Source organism: Sphaerodactylus townsendi, linkage group LG08 (assembly GCF_021028975.2).
Source record: "Sphaerodactylus townsendi isolate TG3544 linkage group LG08, MPM_Stown_v2.3, whole genome shotgun sequence".
Taxonomy (NCBI): Eukaryota; Metazoa; Chordata; class Lepidosauria; order Squamata; family Sphaerodactylidae; genus Sphaerodactylus; species Sphaerodactylus townsendi.
Genome location: NC_059432.1, coordinates 62,893,322 through 62,911,625, shown reverse-complemented (window position 1 = coordinate 62,911,625; position 18,304 = coordinate 62,893,322). Strand labels below are relative to the sequence as shown.

At 42.2% G+C, this 18,304-nt stretch overlaps 1 protein-coding gene across 12 annotated transcripts in view; it reads right to left on the bottom strand.

Annotated features, from left to right (window-relative positions):
- The window catches only part of LZTS2 (leucine zipper tumor suppressor 2), a 73,875-nt gene extending 65,204 nt beyond the window's left edge, over nt 1–8,671 (bottom strand). For 3 of the 12 annotated variants that reach the window (XM_048505698.1, XM_048505701.1, XM_048505696.1), the window contains exons 1-3: nt 8,595–8,656; nt 5,117–5,179; nt 1,587–1,679 (exon numbers count right to left, since the gene is read on the bottom strand). Coding sequence is in view for 4 of the 12 variants with exons in the window: in XM_048505695.1 (XP_048361652.1) it covers nt 5,117–5,179; nt 5,905–5,934 (93 nt within the window). In the remaining 8 variants the exon portion in view is untranslated. Of the gene's footprint in view, nt 1–1,586; nt 1,680–5,116; nt 5,180–5,904; nt 6,023–8,531; nt 8,555–8,594 lie in introns of those variants that run through there. The other 9 variants (XM_048505697.1, XM_048505692.1, XM_048505702.1 and 6 more) reach the window with 9 other exon arrangements.
- Between the last annotated feature and the right edge of the window lie 9,633 nt (nt 8,672–18,304).

Below are 18,304 nucleotides of genomic sequence, written 5' to 3'. Positions count from 1 at the left end.
CAGAGTTCTCCACAGAGGTGCATCCAAAATAGGGTTTCAAATAGAGTTCTTAACAGTTAAGTTAGAGTGTAAGTTTTACTTAGGATTGCACTGTTAGTCACTAACAATGAATAATCTTCCATATGCAACAAATTTGTTATCCAGTATATTGCATAAACTAAGACCCCTCCTTCAGTGATAAACCTTCCTTTGTTAAATGTCTCAGAGTTCATCAGTTTCATTTCACTATATATGGATACTAAGAAATAAGTTCCAGTGAGTTCACTGAGACTTATTCCCAAATATCTGTTACTAGCTGTAAGCTTTCTTTTGCTGAAGTTGTCTTTATATTTATTTATTTATTTATTTATTTATTAAACTTTTATACCGCCCCATCCTCCAGGGATAAGGAAGATAAGGAAGGCAGAAGAAAGAAACATTGAAATAGTTCACATACAGACTATTCACAACATGTGATTTGGATGAACTGTAGAGATGACAATAAAGTAAACAGGAACTTTAACTCTTTTCTCAAGGAATGGTAAAATCCCATTTCACATAATTCCTCATAAGATATAGCTTAATCGCCACAAAAAGGAAGTACTGCTAGTAGGTATCTTCTGTTCTAGATGGGGTTGCACTCTCTCTTAAAGGAGCAGGTTTGCATCTAGACCTTCTGTTGGATAAGCAGGGGGCAGTGTTGTCCAGGAGTGCCTGCTATCAGCTTTGACTGGTAGGTTGTGATATTTCCTGGGGAAAAAATATCTTCTGGTGTATTCTCTGGTAAAATCTAGAATATATTACTGTAATGTTTCATGTAGACAGCCATGTTAGTCTGAAGTGGTAGGGGATAAAATTGAGTCCAGTAGCACATAAAAGAAAAAAATGTCCAGGATAGGAGCTTTCACAAGTCAAAAGTTCATTTCATCAGATACTGTCATCTCATAAAGTGAACTTTGACTCACAAAACCTATACCCATGAAAAATCTGTTGGTCTTTAATGTGCTTTTTGTAGTCAAATTTTGTCTTATTTCTACAATATGTTCTACATGGGGCTGTCACTGAAGAGTATTCAGAAACTATAATTAGTACATACCGTAACGATACAGTGAGAATGCTGAATGAAGTGTGTCATAGGAACTGTATCACTTCAGGCTGTTCCATCTACACTGACTCCCAGTTTGCTTCTGGGCCCAATTCAAAGTGCCCAGTTGAAGGTAGCCTATATGGCTTGGGACCATAACAAGCTCAAGGATTGCCTACTTCAATATGAATTTACCCAACCTCTTGCTTCAGGTGCCCCAGCCTCTGAGGCATGACAGTAGCAACCCAAGGAAAGGTTGTGGCACCAAAACTGGAATTTTCTCTCCAAAGAAATTCTTATGTTCCCCTCCCCGCACCCTAATTGGTTTCCACCAGCAACTGAGGACTCTTGTTTTGTTTGGTGTTCCTTTCTGATCCACTTTCATTTTTACGTTTCAACAGCTGTTTTGTATATATGTATTTTAAGTTGATTTTTAATTATTTTTAGTTCACAATCTTGACAGGCAGAATTGGGTGGAAAGGTGGGGTGAGAAAGGTTTCAAATACATATTTATTTATTTTACCAGATTTAAGGCCTCCGTCTTCGTTGCTGAGACTCGAGGCAGATTACACAGTATAAGTCAACATGATCAATAGGATGAGACATCTAGTAGGCACTATAATGATACAGAATGTACACATAATGCAGAGAAATTGATTTACATTAGAGGAAAATAATGCAGTGATAGCAGGATGATACATACATCAAACAAGTAATACTTCCTACACCCAGTGGTAAGTATACAGTCCTTTTCCATTTATAAGTGCCAGTCAGTTACAGTACAGCTCTATTGCCTTTATAGAAAAACCTTCCCAAACAATTCTGTTTTACACAGTTTGTGGAATGCAGAAGTATGGGAGCTTTTCTGACCTCCTCAGGCTAGGATCCAGCTGTCTCCTTAAAAGAATAATTAAATTTATCCTATTTCAATAACATACCTATGCGGTCACACACACATACACACACACACCTGGAGCAGTGCTATTTGAACCCATTTTTTCAATCTTTTCTGCTACACTCCCACTGTTTAAAACAGCACCTTCATATCATATTTACAGAATCAGCTGCTGAAAACTGTGCAAGAAGCAAGTACATCCCACATCGGATTCCACAGTCCATAACTCTTTTGCATGCTGCTTCTGAACTATTTCATGTGAATATACTTCATTAATGATAGACCACTCTTCCCACAATTGTCATTTCATTGTGCATCGATTCATCTAGAGATCTTGTACATTTCTTTCAGGTGGTTACTTCACAATCCAGTTATTTCACAACTCTACCTTAGCATATCCCTATCCCTGTATGTTTGTTTTGATCCAGCAAACTGAATGAGATATTTCAAGTGAAGCTGGACCAACTTAGCGTTTCTTATGAAGACATTCCAGTCCAGGGGAAGGAAACGTGTGCTCAAATATCAGTGAAATTAAATGAATGACAAGCATAGAAACAATCCCATCGTCCAATCCTGTGCATGTTTATTCAGAAATATCCCCCACTACATTTAGTGGGGCTGAAAACCTATGCTCAGAAACCAGTAGGACTTGCAACATCTTAGCCAATGAGCACAGTATCCTACTGCATGGAACAGTTGCATCACAGTTCTCATTTTCTAGGAAGATACATGATCCAGTGTATCCTGTTCAGTGTTCAACCACCTTCCAGCCCTAGTGAGACAACCTCTCCTGGCTTGTGATTCTCCAGCTAAACAGTACAATTGAAATATAGAACCCGGAACCTTTACAGGATTCATTCAGAATTACATAGAGCTGCAATCCAGTAAGCTGGGGAGGGGGGGGGGAGGGTCATTCTCTAAACTCTGTTAATTTTGCATTTTAGAAATAGAAAGATAAAACACAACAAGCAAAACACTTTTAGCATCCTTTTGACTAGGATACCCATGGGATGAAGAAAGAAAAGTCCTAAAATTTGTTTCTGTATCAACACTCAGATCTTGCATGTATGAAGAAATAACAATGAACAAAATGCCTTTCTGTTACTACTGAGTAGCCACATAAGTTCTCACTAGCCATAGAAAAGACTTTCACCAAAGGTAGACAGTGTCCCTCTCTCCCAATTCAAACAGTAGGTCATTCTTGACCCATGGGATGACATCACATCACATTTACTAGGCAGACTATGCTTATGGGGTGGTTTGCCACTGTCTTCCCACATCATCTACTCTTTACCCCCAGCTCGGTATTCATTTACCAACCTCAGAAGGATGGAAAGCTGAGTCAACCTTGAACCAGCTAAGCTGACTTCCATCTGGATTGAACTTGGTTCATGAGGAGAGCTTTGACTGAAGTACTGCAGCTCACCACTCTGGGCCACAGGGCTCAGAAAAGAGTGTCATTTTTCAGGCAAATCTGAGTCCTGGCTCCTATAACATTACAGATTAATCATTTGGTCTTGAACAGCATAAAATGAACTCAGAGCACTAAAGCCAACAACAATCTTTTAGCTGCTTGATGACATCAGGTGAGGCAGTCCCTGGCAGCCAATCATGAGGCTCTTGTCACAATGGAAGGTGCCAATGGGACAGGCAACACACAGTGTCTGGCCATACCCATTCACACATGTGCAACAGCCACATGAAACAGCATGTAAGAGAAATAGTTCCCATGTAGCTGGATGAATGTGTGAAAGGGGCCTAAACCTGATGCCACCAGACAGATTAGAAAAATCAGAAAAACCTGAGCAAGGCCCACTTCCTGAGACACTGGATCCACTTGGTTTTCCTCCCGTCTTCTTCCCATCTGAGTTATCAGAACTATAGAGCTTGTGACATGTGAACAGAACACAGCATAAAACTCACAGATATCACACTATTACGACTCCAGAGAAGAACAAACTATAAAGATAGCAACATGGCTGTTGGTATCCATAAGTGATGTGTACATAGAGGTGTACATAAATGAACTTTCATCCCACTGTATTTATCATCATTCTTTCTTCTGCCTTATACAGGAAATGTGGGCCCTTCATAGGAAGGACATCTTGCCTAATGGATTCTTTGGGCTTCATGCCCTCCACAAATACTCTTTTTGCAGCATTCTTCACGTAGCTAACCACATTCTTATCAGTTTCACACAAAAAATATTGCCACATTAACCAGACAGACTGACAGAAGGGGTTATGAAGGGGTTATACTCTTTTAATCCCACTGACTCCGATGGAATTTAGAATGATGTAATTTTGTTTAGGATGGCACATGTGAAGGGGAAATATTTTTGTCACTTTATGTAAAATGTTCATATCTAGCCTTATTGCCTTAGACTTAAGGTGGCTAACAAAGCAACAATACTGCAAACCGACACAAACAATATAACGATTCATCAACAAGAAAGAAATAAAATGCAAGACAAAGCACAACAAAAACACAGCCAAATTTGCCAAAATGCTTTATCCTCCATGAAATGCTCTCTGAAATAAAACTTGTTACATCAATTGTCCACAAATAATCCTGAACACTGATTATCCCTCAGTTCTCCCACTCCATACATCTACTTTTCAGAAAATATAAATCTAAGCAGTACAGTGGAGGAAGAAAAAGAAGGAAGGGGAGCTGGCTATCAGACCACTGTGTGTTTCTTTGAAGACTTGTCCGTTACTACCAACCACATTTTCTCTGTTTTAAGTCAAATGATCAACTGGAATGATCAAAAGACTTATAGAACAGGCCTGAGAAGAGTTATACCCTCCTAAATCTGCTGAAGTTTTCTGTAATTCTGCTTAGGACTGCAGTGGTGTAGTGCCCACGAGATGGGAGGGGGCAATGCCCTGGGCGGGGGCATTCTACAGCAGGGCGGGAGTGGGTGTCGTTGCGCGCATGCCCCAGGCACAGTTTCCCCTCACTCTGCCTCTGTAGGACTGTGCTGTAAACCAAGCTGGCTTGTATTGTATATGAACAGAAAGCTGTTGGAAATTGATCCAATCAGAAGCACCACACCTGGTTCAACATTATCACCTCCTATGCTACCAATGCCAATGACAATAACCCTGTAAACTGTGCTCCTGTATCTAGGAGGGCTCCTTTACTGTCAATCTTACCTGCCGGAAGTCTTTAAGTCTTGAAAGCAGGCTCGGATCAGTTTGCCTCTCATCAACTTCTTCCTGAAATAGTACAACCCTTGTGAGAATATGCACTTTGGACATATGAACAGCAGCACAGCTTTTGCCATGTGTCTCACATGGAAAGCCCAGGTCTCAACTGAACTACAGGACAAATTCCCACAACTGTCAAATCCTGCCTGGCATGCTGTGCTGATTTCTCAATCTAGATTTGAGACTGTAAGCTCCTTGGGGCAGGAACCTGAATTTTTATATTCTGCACAGCCCGTATAACTGATGGCAGCAGCAGCAACAACAACAAATCATCATCATCATAGCAACAGCATAGGATATGCCCTGTAAATGCTGCTAGACTCCAACACAGAAATCAACCTTTCTTTAAATTATCAAAGACTCTTTAGCTTTCCCCTCCACATGTAAATTCAGACCCAGAGAGACAGTTCTTACTTCCATTTTCCATTCTGCTGCAGCAGTTTGTTGATGGAGTACAGTGCTTCTTAACTACAAATTGTGCTGCTCCACAATGGAGTTCCCCACCCAAACAGCCCAACTGACATCCAAGTTACAAGCATAAGCAATTAGTTTAACAGCAGCTGAATGGGACTGTCTTCTCTCCTGAAATTTATCACGCTAAGATCAGGGCAGGGACAATCTTCTCTCTAGGCAACACTATGATTCAAACGGTGCCAGGGAAAGCTGAGCTACACCACCCCCACCCCCTTCTTTATCCCATACTTCAGCAAGCAGAAAGATAGAGACAGACCTACCCAAAAATTTATGCTGTCAACAACAGGCATACTTCTGCACCAAAAGACTAACTACTAAATAAGCTTGTCCATGCTGGAAAAAGTCAAAGCCTCCTGGCTCAGACATCACACCAGAGTATGCCCCTTGCGATTTCAAGTTGGCTCCTGTGCTTGTTCTCCTCACCATCACTCCACCCCCCAAAACTGGCCAACGTCACAGCCAAACAATCTTCCCAGCTAATCAGAGACTAGCAGGGGAGTGGCGCCTGTCGCTTTACATTTCTCTCCTGCTAACAACTAGGTTCGTGTGTGCATGTTCCCACATGTGCGGCACACATCACGTTTTCCTACACTCATGCAATTCATTCCTCACAGTCCTCACAAACTCCGACATAATCCAGAGCAACGGTAAGTCAATGCACATAAGCTTGGAAAGTTAGGATAAGGCCTAGAAGGCAGCAATTTGCAAGAGAGCCTCGCTTCTTTCTTCTGCCCGGCACAGAAGTGCACAAAAACTCAAGGATTTGTGCCAGAGGAAGGCCCAGGAGATTTTTCTCTTTCCAGCTGGCACAATAAGCAAATCACGCACAGCTTACAAGCCCCAACTATTTTTTCTCTTCCTCCCCCCCCCCAAAAAAAATCTTGAAGCCCAAGCATCATGTTACAGACCCTTTCATGCTCCAAGCACAAAGCAAAGACTTCTTTCATAGCACTCAAGAAACTGCCCCAGAGCAGCTGTTGTCAGTTTGGAATCTGCTGCTGGCCACCCCACAACCCAAACCACAAGCTCTGAAGAACAGCACTGTGACACTCAACAATCTTGGAAATATTTGTCAACAAATGCAGGTCCCACAAAAAATGTCCTCTTGCCGAATGTCTTTCTCACAAGCTTTGGAAGGAGAGAAAAGTACAGAACAAGAACATTTTTATTCTTCTACCACTTTTGAAAATCCAAGGGAAAGACACACCACAACAAGAATGTTGTTTTAAAGGTTCTTTAAACCTTACCACCAGCTCCAATTTGAGAAGAGAGAAGGAAAGGTGGCAATAAAGCTACTCCCAAATATATTTTCCACTCATGAGAACATTACCCAAGAGTTTCTTTGTATTATTTAATGGTAAGCCTACTGGGCTTCAAATCCCTTTGAATTAATGATGAACTTGAGAGGGGATTCTAGTTCCATTTCACTGATGGGAAAACTGAGGCTCAAAGCCATCACAGACTCAGTACAGAGGATGATGCAGAATGAATTCAATCACAGCCTGCCCCCAACAGAACCCAGAATATATAATATACCTGCTAAACACTTTAAACAGGAATACTTGAGTTTGACAGTACAATCCCAAAAATATTTTCCTAGTAGTAAATCCCACTGAATAGAGTTGCAAAGGATTCTGAGGAGGCCAGCACAGGATTCCTCGCTGAACCTCTACAGGAAAGCAGCCTGCTCCTCAGTTGCCTTGTGCATTAGGCTGAAAAAGCTAACACCAGAAAGAAGGGCGAGATTGCCCAGGGATGTGTAGCCTTATGTGACAGGGGCATTTAGAACCCCAGGTGGCAGGTGCCCATGTCTGGTTATGTACAATCAAAGCTGGAAACACAAGGGCAGGTACACAATGTTTGTGTGAGTGTATGGGGTGGCGGGGGGAGGGAGGGAGGGAGAGAGTCAAGTCTATTAATACTTCTAGCCAAGATTTTTAATGTATCTGATTGCAATGGAGCCAGTATTTCCCATGTGGTTATCAAATGGAAAGAGAATGTTCTGAAGTGGAAAAGGAAGGCTGCCAGAGCATGCCGGGCACTGCATGTACTGGAAAGAAGTTTCAGAGGAAGTTTGAACTGGAGAAGAAAAGCAGGAAAGAAGTTACCACCAATTACTGCCAGCGTCCAGGCCCTAAAACCATGAAGTTAAAACAGTTCTTCATCATGCTAGACATGCCTTTCATCCTGTGACCCACCCCCTCAATTAGGCCCTTCCTCTCACTATAGACCAGAACCTCAGAGACTCTTCCTCCCCACCAAACAATGAATGTTCCCCTCTCAGCTCTCCCAGAAACCTCAACATCCCAGTCTCTCAATATCTGTACTTTCCACCCTCTCGGCATCTAATAGACACCCTATCCATCTGATGAAGTGAGCTCTGTCTCTGAACTTGTTGGTCTTGAGAGTGCTACTGAACTCCTGTTTCACTCTGCCTCTTCAGTTGATGCTCACCCTTTGGTACACTCTGCTGCTGACCTAGATCCCAGCATCACTTGAGTTCCCAGCCCCTTACTCTAGTAGTCTAATGAACCGCATCGGCCTCCACAACCTTCCAAGAACTAGAACTCCAGTCCCCACCTGGAGATTGGTAACTCTACCAAGAACTCATTGCCCCTCCTCCAGTTAGACATAGTTAGCTTGATACCCCCTCCATTGCCTCTCAACCATTGCCTCTCCATTGCCCTCTTCATCATATCCCGAAGTCTCTACTACCCAAAGGGTCATGATCCAGCTTCTAATTTTACCTTCCATCTCTTTACCCCTGAACTCAAATATCTCCCTGCCTCACTCTTTCGAGAGCTTGTTTTAGTCCCCGACATGCCCCCATATTTGTCCCGCGATCCCTGGCTGAACTCAGCTCTCTAAAGCCTGTTTCTTCACTCACCATACATGCACACACACACTTTACCCCTCAAGTCCGCAGCCGACCCCCCGGCCCCTCACTCACCCTCTCCGAAGCCAGCACGAGGACGTCTCGCCTGGACCCCACGACTGCCGTCTCAGTTCTCCATGCCCAGCCCCACAGGCAAGCTCCGCCCGCCCGGCCACCCCCTAAAGCCCCCCTCCAGTCGGCAAACCGGCCAGTCGCGCGGGCGAACGGGCAGCGGAAAGGGGCCAGGCTCGGGGGAGTCTCGACAGACGCAGTGTCAGGCACCAGATGATCTAACCAGGCAAAGGGAGAGGAAGGGCAAATTTAGGGTCATAATAAGCGGTAGCCATCATCCAACTCCGTAACTCCTTGCTGCCTTTAAGAACAGTAATGGGCAACATCATCTTCCTTGGCATGCCTTCCCCCACCAACCTCTAACATAACTGTGGAAAAGAGCAAGAGTCCAGTTGCACCTTAAAGACTAACAATATTTTTGGCAGCTTTGGTGAGTCACAGCTCACTTCTTCAGATACTCTGAAGCTCATACCCTGCCAAAAATAGTGTTAGTCTTTAAGGTGCGACTAGATTCTTGCTATTCTCTGCCGCTACAGAGAAACACAGCTACTGATCATAATCTATAACCATGATTATTTCCATAGCACTTTCATAATCCTGAGCATATCCCATAAATTGGGGATCATTATTATTCTTTTCTGTTGTTGATCCTTGTGTCATGACCTCTTGCCATTTGAGATGTCAAGGGCAAGCGAAGGAAAGCACACTAAAATGTGTACGTAACTGATCATATTTATTTATGAAATGTCTCTCTTGCCTTTCTGCCATCGTGAGGGCCACCAAAGAAGCTGTTTTGTTGTTTTTGCGTCAGTATTATTTTTACATCAATTACTGCACTTTAAATATGTCCTTCCTTCAAGAAACTCAGGGTAGGTTATGTGTTTCTTCTTTCCTCCATTTTGTCTTTGCAACCATTGTGTGAAGTAGGTTAAGACTGGCCCAAGATCATCTAATGAGCTTTAAGGTTGAATGAATATTTGAACCCAGGTCTCTCTTCCGTTTCTGTCTAACATTCTAACTGCTCCAACCATACTGGATTCTCTTATGACATCACATTATTTCTAGAATTTATTCATACTTACAAAGGAAGCCCATTAGTTGTTTCTGTAAGTGAAGCAGATTTCAAATGTATGCTCTACACACATTTACACAGAGTAATATATTCCTCACTTTCCTATAGAAGGAGGATCAAGTCCAGTATTGCCTTAATAATGTCCCCAAATTCTCTTTGGCTCTCCTCTCTATGGTATGGTTTCCCGGCAAAGAATGGAGTGGATCCAGCCTTGTGTTTGGGTACGAACAAAACAGCTCTGGATTTGGAACCAAACAAAAGAGGAATTTCATTAATTTCACAGTACTCAGGGCAGGCAGCTATTTCTGTCCTCACTTTGTTTCCAAAAGTAAGGGGTGTGCGCTTGCTTTGACAGCATTCTGCAAACAGTGTAAGCTCCCCCAACCTGCATTTTGCAAGCATGGAAGCAGTCCTGTACTGTTGAGAAATACCTGGCATTGAGGTGTCAAAAATAAAGACTGCTGTAAAATTATTAATTATGTTCTCTTGAATGCTATGAGATGTGACATTCAGAATAAAGGAGCCACATTAAGGAGCCACATTATGATCTATGGAGCTGTGAGAAAGAAGGACATCTGGCAATGTATTTGCTAGAACAAGGAAGTAAACACAACTCCGCACAGTAAAGCAGCTGAGCTAATTTAAGTTCCTTGAGAGAAACAGGCAGGGTAAGACTATAATTAATTAACCACAATTGCCAATGGAATTATCATGTAGGGGCTGTCACAAGGAAAGCATTATTTGGCATTCGCTGCACAAGTGACTGAAGGCAAGTGGCTTTTCTTGTGCTGCCTGCAAGAGAGGTCTTTACTATCTTTGCTGGTAAGGGCAGAGAGCAGAAGCCTGTTTTCCACTTCATTACATTTCTTTTAAACCACAATGTACCTTCATTTTCCACCTTTTGAGGAGATGCATGCAGTCCTTCCAGAACTCAGAGCACAGCCACCTACTGAAAAACCACAGAATCACAGACTTGTGCAGCTGGAGGAGGCATGACCAATTTCTACACAAGGGTGGAAATTCTCCACTCCTTTTAAGCCCCAGAGCCAGAATATGCGGGCGGGAGACTCCTGACATGTCTCTGTATGTTTTTTCAACAAATACATGCATCAGAAGCTTCCAGGGACTGCTCTGACTGGAGTAACAGAGGAGGAAAAGTGTCTGGCACAACACATGGGCACTCCCCTTCCTGTTTTTCTGATGCAGTTGGGTTTTGTTAGGGGTGGGGGTGGGGTTAGCAACTGGCCACAACTTACTAACATTCTTTTTTTAAACACCATGCGGGCATTTGTCCATGCAAGGAAGTTCATCCACTTAAATAAGTCAAATGTTTCCTCCATTGTCTACGCAAGGTAGTTTCTGTGGTCATAGTGTCTACCTCTAATTTTGCCTGCCCTTTTTCATTCAAATCATTCATTGATCCAGTTCTAAGTACAAAGATCAACCTGACACTTCCTCTGTGTGATTAATTACATAAATCACTTGGCATTTTGGGACTCTTCAATTAATGATGTGCAAAATACTTAGGGAAAAGTCACTATTAAGTTGTAATGTTTGCTTTGTGTATTCCACACAGATGGCTATCCCAAAATTTGCACCAGCATAGCTGCACTAAGCTCTGCCAGAATGTGTCTGCTACAGCAAGACTTTCAATGCCTCATTTTGAATCCTTTTCTCAACTGGTGGATAATTTGAAATCATTTTAGAATATCCGCAGGCTCAGGTTCTTCTGTGTGTGGTTGTTAAACTGTATGGGAGAATTGGCACATAGGAGAAGTGTTTAATCTTTTCCACATCTACCACTATCAAATCCTTCCACATGCCCTCCCCCACCAGCCAAGCTTAACTCATGTGATATGTGGAGAAAATAGAGGGAAGACAAATGGGAGAGAGAAGAGAAATTTGAGATCCAACCTGCTCACATGTGTTGGAGATTCTGCACCACCTAGCCTGTTTTCCCCATTCCAGCCCCCACCCCCCCAAATATATTCTTATTATTTACCGGTAATACAAGTTTGTATGCTCAGATACTTTATCATCCCTCAGTGTCCAGACATCACTTAGACATCATTCTGCAAAATCATCTTTTAATGGTGAAAGTGCATTTTAAACACACATATTAAAAAGTCAGTTAAGAGCAAAATTTGAGTCCAGTAGTGTCTTAAAGACCAACAAGATTTCCAGGATGTAAGCTTTATTATGTTTGATATTACAGCTGCCAGTTCTTTAGCTGGTTGTTGGCCTTTCATTACAATTCGAGCCTCACCCATGGGCCTAGGAAGTTGTAATGTATCGGCATAACATTCATGTAGGATTCCAGCAGGGTTGCCTTCTGAATTTGACAGATGTTAACTTAGTCAATTCGAAGATGTTTCAAGTGTTGCCCTAGTGTTTTCAGAATGGTGCCCAGGGCGCCGATTACCACTGGGACTCAGCTGGCTTGTGCCATAGACTCTGAAGTCTGATTTTCAGATCATGGTATCTAGTGACCTTCTCATGTTCTTTTTCAATGACACTGTTGCAGAGGTGTAGCTACCAGGGGACCTGAGGGTGCACGTTGCACTGGGTGCGTGTCACAAAATATTCAGGCTTGTTTGTGGTTTTTTGTGGTTTTTTTAGTGGTTTTTCAGTTTTTGGTCTGGAGGGGGCACAGTTTTTAGGCTAGCAGCACCAAAAGTTCCAAAAGGTCCAAAGTTATGGACTCCCAAAGGGGGTGCCCCATCTCCCATTGTTTCCAATGGGAGCTAATAGAAATGGGGGCTACACCTTTGAGGGTCCATAACTTTGGACCCCCTGAACCAAACTTCACCAGACCTGGATGGTATCATCAGGAGAGTCTCCTAAAGATACCCTGAAATTTTGGTGGTGCTAGCTTAACAATGGCACTCCTGACAGCAGGCACACCCCCAAATTCCCCCAGATTCTCCTTTTAAATCCACCCCCTTTGGCATGGATTTAAAGGGAGAATCTGAGGTCCCCAGTTTAAACATTGAAAGTGATGCTGTTTCAGGATGGGGGAGAATCCACCCCAAAACAGCATCACCTTGAATGTTGTTTAAACTGGGGACCTCGGGGATGCACGGGGGCAGGGTTATGCAATGTATGGGGGCGGGGCTACATGATCCCACTGGGGTGTTGGGGGGAGGGCACCACGGAGGATTGGGGCAGAAAACAAATAGTGCACACTGGGTGCAGTATGGCCCAGCTATGTCTCTCAGATTTTGCACCGGGCTCCATTTTTCCTAGTTACGCCTCTGCCCTGCTGTCACCAGGTGCTGCTATGTCGATTATGGTCTCTTTCTTGTCCTTGATCATGGTGATGTCTGCTGTATTGTGTTTCAATACTTTGTCCGTTTGGATTTGAAAGTCCCACAAGATCTTGACCTTCTCATTTTCCATTACTTCTCTGGACAATGTTTTCTTAGCTGTTCTTATGTGGTAATTCTTCTTGCATAAATTCCAGTGGATCATTTTGGCCACAGAAAGGTTACTCATATGTGGACAAGGGCATGAGAACTGCATAACAGGTTAAATTAATTTGATAATCATATAAATAAGATCCGTCCCTACTCTAGTGAGACTGCAAAAATATATGGCCTGAGTCAAAGGAGTTAAGTACACCAATGGTATATAATTAGTAGCTTTTCCATTTGATCTTAATTATTCCTGGAAGTATACTGAAAGTATGGTGTGTTACTATAACAACAGTCACACATGACCAAATACCACTAGTGGTGTTAAGCTACATCAGTGTTATTTATCTGTATATATAGGACCTTTAAGAGCTACCAATGGAAAGTACAATTTTCATGCTGGAGATTATCATCACTGTGGGGTAATGAAAATCTCACAGATCTGCATTTGTAACACACTCTACAAAGACAATCTACTACAAGAAAATGTGGATCAAAGATACATTTCAGAATTTTCTCTGCAGGTAATATTGTGGCTATATACAGAAATAACTAACAATTGTTAAGTGGCAATCATTTGACATTGCAAAATTATTTTTTTAATTTGTTAAGAGTTGTAATTTTAAAAACACACGAAGAAACAGATGTCTGACATTCAAACTTTTTCTTTCTGCACATTTCCTCCCTTTTCAGTAAAGGGCTGCTCTTGCTTTTCATGAATGAAAACACATTCAGCTTTCTGGGAAGTTCCCCCCAAAGAGGCTAATAGAGGGTTTTCATATAGTCAATCTGTTTCAGTTTGTTCAGGGGGGGCGGGGGGAGGGGTTAATAATGGAGTAAAATAAAATCAAGCAAATAAAATCACTCTCACATGTATCAGATCCAGTCTTATATAATTGCCCACAGTGGGCTCATATCAAATCAAAGATTTCCTCCCTGGGTCTTTCTTGGGACCAGCTCCTTATGCTTTCTCCTAGCGAGATACAACATTGTATCAAGGTACGGCTATTCGACCAGGAACACCAATATCTAGTTAGTAAAGCAAGGAGCTTGTTCTCTCCCCTCCATTTTAACATCATGCCCGGGAAATGCAAGACAGCTGCATATTTAAACATCTTGTCTAACCCTAAGCTGAGGTGGCTATTGACCAGAGTGAGAACCAACACATTTCCACTAACCTTTTCCCCAGAGAGATTAACGGTACCTTCACAGCAAAAGCGTACCTGTGAATACTGTCAAACCTCTGAGAAGTCATTGGAGCACATTTTATTAGTTTGTCCAAAATTTAACGATTTTAGACCAAACCTGTTTTTAGGGGATCCCTCACTGGTCCATCCAAGCCTTTTTAATCTTAAATTGAACTATCTTCTGAATACAGAGAATCCCAAGCAATTGGACATAGTGGCCAAATTCTTGCTCACTATTACGAAATAATTTCCTGGTCTCCTCTTTCGCTCTGATGTATGCATTTTTGAAACAGGAGTACCTGTTTTATCTTGTAAAACTGTATTTGGATTACTTAGCTCTGCTATGTTTTAATGCCTAATAAAGGTCTTTGAACTTGAATTCCCCACAGAAGAAGAATTCAAAGAAAAATTGTTCCCCTCAATTCTCCCAAGATGTCAGATAGAGGCACTGGTACAACAACAGTTTCATCTCAGGTGCCCAAAAAGAGTTGAGATAGTGGTTAAGTAGCATCCAATATAATCCATAAGAAACAATCCGAAGAGATTCCAGGGAAACATTTGGTCCAGTTTCAAAGCTGACCATGTTGAAAATCTGGTATTTTGGTTCAGCCACATAAACAGATCAGCAGGTTCAGGAACCAGAACAAACAGAGTACAATACAAAGGGTGGGGTGAACCACTTTTTTATTTATTAATTCATTTTATTCCATTTTAGACCACCCTCCCCCAAAGGGCTCAGGGCAGTATACATCCATATCAGATAGTAAACAGATAACAGTAAACAACCTAATAACAATTTAAAATTCACAGTTCAACACTTCCCTATGATAACTGATGGTGACTTGTCCCAACCACATTCCCGCCCACGGGAGACCTAGATGGTATGAGGGTCTGATGGTCACCCCGGCTAGCCAAAAGCCTGGCGGAACAGGTCCATTTTGCAGGCCCTGCGGGAGCTCTGTAAGTTAGGAAGTTGTATGACCTAGCGCCTGTGTAAAGTACACTTGTGCTGGCATAAAGGGTGTTTATGTCATATATAAAATAAAGGTTGACAAGGTCATTTTCTAGGCAGCAAAAAGGTTTGCCCAGCAACAAGGGCCAGGAGCCAAAGTCTGGGGGCAGCCAGCTACAGTTGACCTTTAATGTGATTGGTGCATTCAACTGTAACTCTGGTCCAAAGGGAGACTGTTGCCAGGAAAAGTACCTAGCTTGAATGTATAAAGAAAGCTGTGCATTGTTTATTCTATTCTAGTCTTCAAGTCTGTTCTAGTTCTAGTGTTATAGTATTGCTGGTGTTCTGTGTAGCCTTGTAGTCTTACCTAGTATAGTCTTGTGTAATCTTGCAACTGCTAAGTAAAACTTTCTATTGGAAAGAACATCTTATGTGGACAGTTTTCTTTTCCTAAGACATAGAAGGCTGCAGTGAGTGCAGGACGATTACTAGATCTTCTTCTCTACTCTATGTAGCTCCACTTTAAGTCTGCTGATACTTTAAGTCTGCACTTCTTCACCAGTGCAGGTGAAGCTATATCGCTGTTCAGGGGCCATGCAACAGTGCAACACCTGGGAGCCAATGCAGCCACAGTGGCAATGCTCCTCCAATGCAGGAGACCACGTTGGCAACAAATGTGTGTTCTTGGAGGCAGGTCAACTTTCATTAGCTTCTTGAGCCCTTTTGGCCCTTTTGGCTCAGGAATACTCCCATTTGCCAGTGTGAACTTATGCTGCAAAATTGGTGATGCAGCCCATTGTCTTGGGAAGGGGAAGTATCTTTGTTGGCTTCCTTGAGAGGTGATGTGGCTATGCCATGGCTGTGCCTTCCCTAGCCACAGCACAGCTATTCCCACCCCCAGATTGCACTGCCAATGAATCAGAAAGTTATGTCCTTGAGGTTTTTACTCTGGGAGCACTTAAATTTACAAAAAGAGCTTGTGTGGCTTATACAAAACCGAATGCAATCAAGAAATATGATTCTAAGGGAAAGAAAAAACTGACCAAGGTCAGGAAATTCTGTTCCTGACAGTTGTGATGAACAAGTGCAACTCAAAGATAACAGAATACAGGGAAAGCAAGAACATGTATAAGTAAATAATATATCATTGTGCCACCCCACTTCGCAGAGTGCAGAGTAGTTCCCAGCATTATACTTACCCAAAGCATCAATGTGCTATATTCCTGACCTGAAATGGTCCTGGGAGTTCCTATTTGGCCAATTGAGTAGACCTACCCATGAACACACAAATTTCCCCAACAGGCCAAATACTGCCTCAGGGTCAGGAAAAGAATGCAGCTGGGGAGACTGAAGGCATTTCTCTACATGTGCCACAGTTGCATTATTGTTTCACAGTACTCAGGGTTGGCTCAACCTGAGTACTCCGCAATATGGTAAATAGGCTGTGTCTGGCAAATTTTGCTCCTAATGTTGCTATGTCAGCCATAGATGCAGGTAGAACGTTAGCATCAAAAAAAACCCCTACCAAACCATTGTTACACAGCCTAAAAAACCACAACAGCCAGAAAATATCAATTTTTCATTTAAAAAGAGAAGAAAAGAGTTAAAACAACAGTGGTATATTCTTGTGCAGTTGGGGAGAGAAGATAGTTTTGTTAGTGTCTGTGTAATTTTTTAAAGGCAATATGCATACTGCTGAACTCACATGTTCAGAGGGGATATACTGAGTCCCTAAAGAAGAAAAATACCAATAACATAAATAAAAATATTTCTGAAAGTAAAAAAAAAAAAAGGTACAGATAGGTGCCCATGATATAATATGGGACAATCCTAAACAAGTCTACTCAGAAGGAAGTACCATCTCCTTTAGTGGGACTTACTCCCAGGAAAGTGTACTTAGGGCTGCAGCCAAAATTATATTCAGCACAGCAATAGCAAGAGCAATGGATGCACTAGTTGGAAAACAATTTGCATTTTCCCAGTGTCAAAATAATGTAGCTTGAATGCTCCAGAAGTGTTGTATCCATCACCTGTGAGAAAATTTCTGAATCCATTGAAACAAATGAGTAACATTTGCACATATATAGTGTTGAAAACTACTTGTAGAGGCCTTGAGGTTCCAAACAGACACTGTCTACAGTTCCTCATTCTTTTGTCTGCAATATTGAAGATAGTTTGACTAACAGCAGGTTGGGAAATTCCTGGAAATTTTGGGTGGAGCCTGGGGAAGGCAGGTTTTGGGGAGGGGGGGACATCAGTAGGGTATAATGCCATTGAGTTCACCCTCCAAAGCAACCATTTTCTCCAGAAGAACTGAGCTCTGTGGTCTGAAAATTAGCAGTAATTCCAGGAGATCTCTGGGCCCCATGTGGAGGTTAGAAACTCTAAATGAAGACCACTCAACAGTTTCAAAGGTTTCAGAGGGTATTTCTCTCTCAGTCAGTTCCATTTGAACTGCTATATATTTCAATTTCTTTATTGTTATTGAAGACCAGAACTCTTTGCAAACACTCAGTTCCACTTTTGCAAGTTAATTATTATTCATGAGATGAATCTGGGGGCTCTGGTCATCATAGAGCTGGGCAAGCTATGTGAGTGCCACCATGAGTCATGAATCCCCAGATAATGATTCCCTGTGGAGATCCTTCATCCTACTCTACACAGTCTTTTGATTAGATCTGAGTAGGATGAAGGATCTCCACAGGGAATCATTATCTGGGGATTCATGACCCATGGTGGCACTCGTGCATGCATGCAAAGTAAGACCTTAGTTATTTCAATTTTCCATTGTCAAGTACCTGAAGATCCCTGCTGCACTAAACAATTCAATTTTTTACCTTTGATGCCTCTTATGCATCGCTCTCAGAATTCTACACAATGCCTCTTGTTCCTCAGCTTTCCAATCCACCTTTTCTGTGCAATCTCTGGCCTAACAGCTATTAAAACAAAGCCCAAATACACCAGTGTTTGTACATATTCTTCTCTTATTCATAATGCTATCTTTCCTCCCCACCACTGTTGAAATTTAGACTGTGAGTTCCTAAGGGCAGAGTCTGTCTCTGTTAACACTACTCTCTAAAATACCCCTA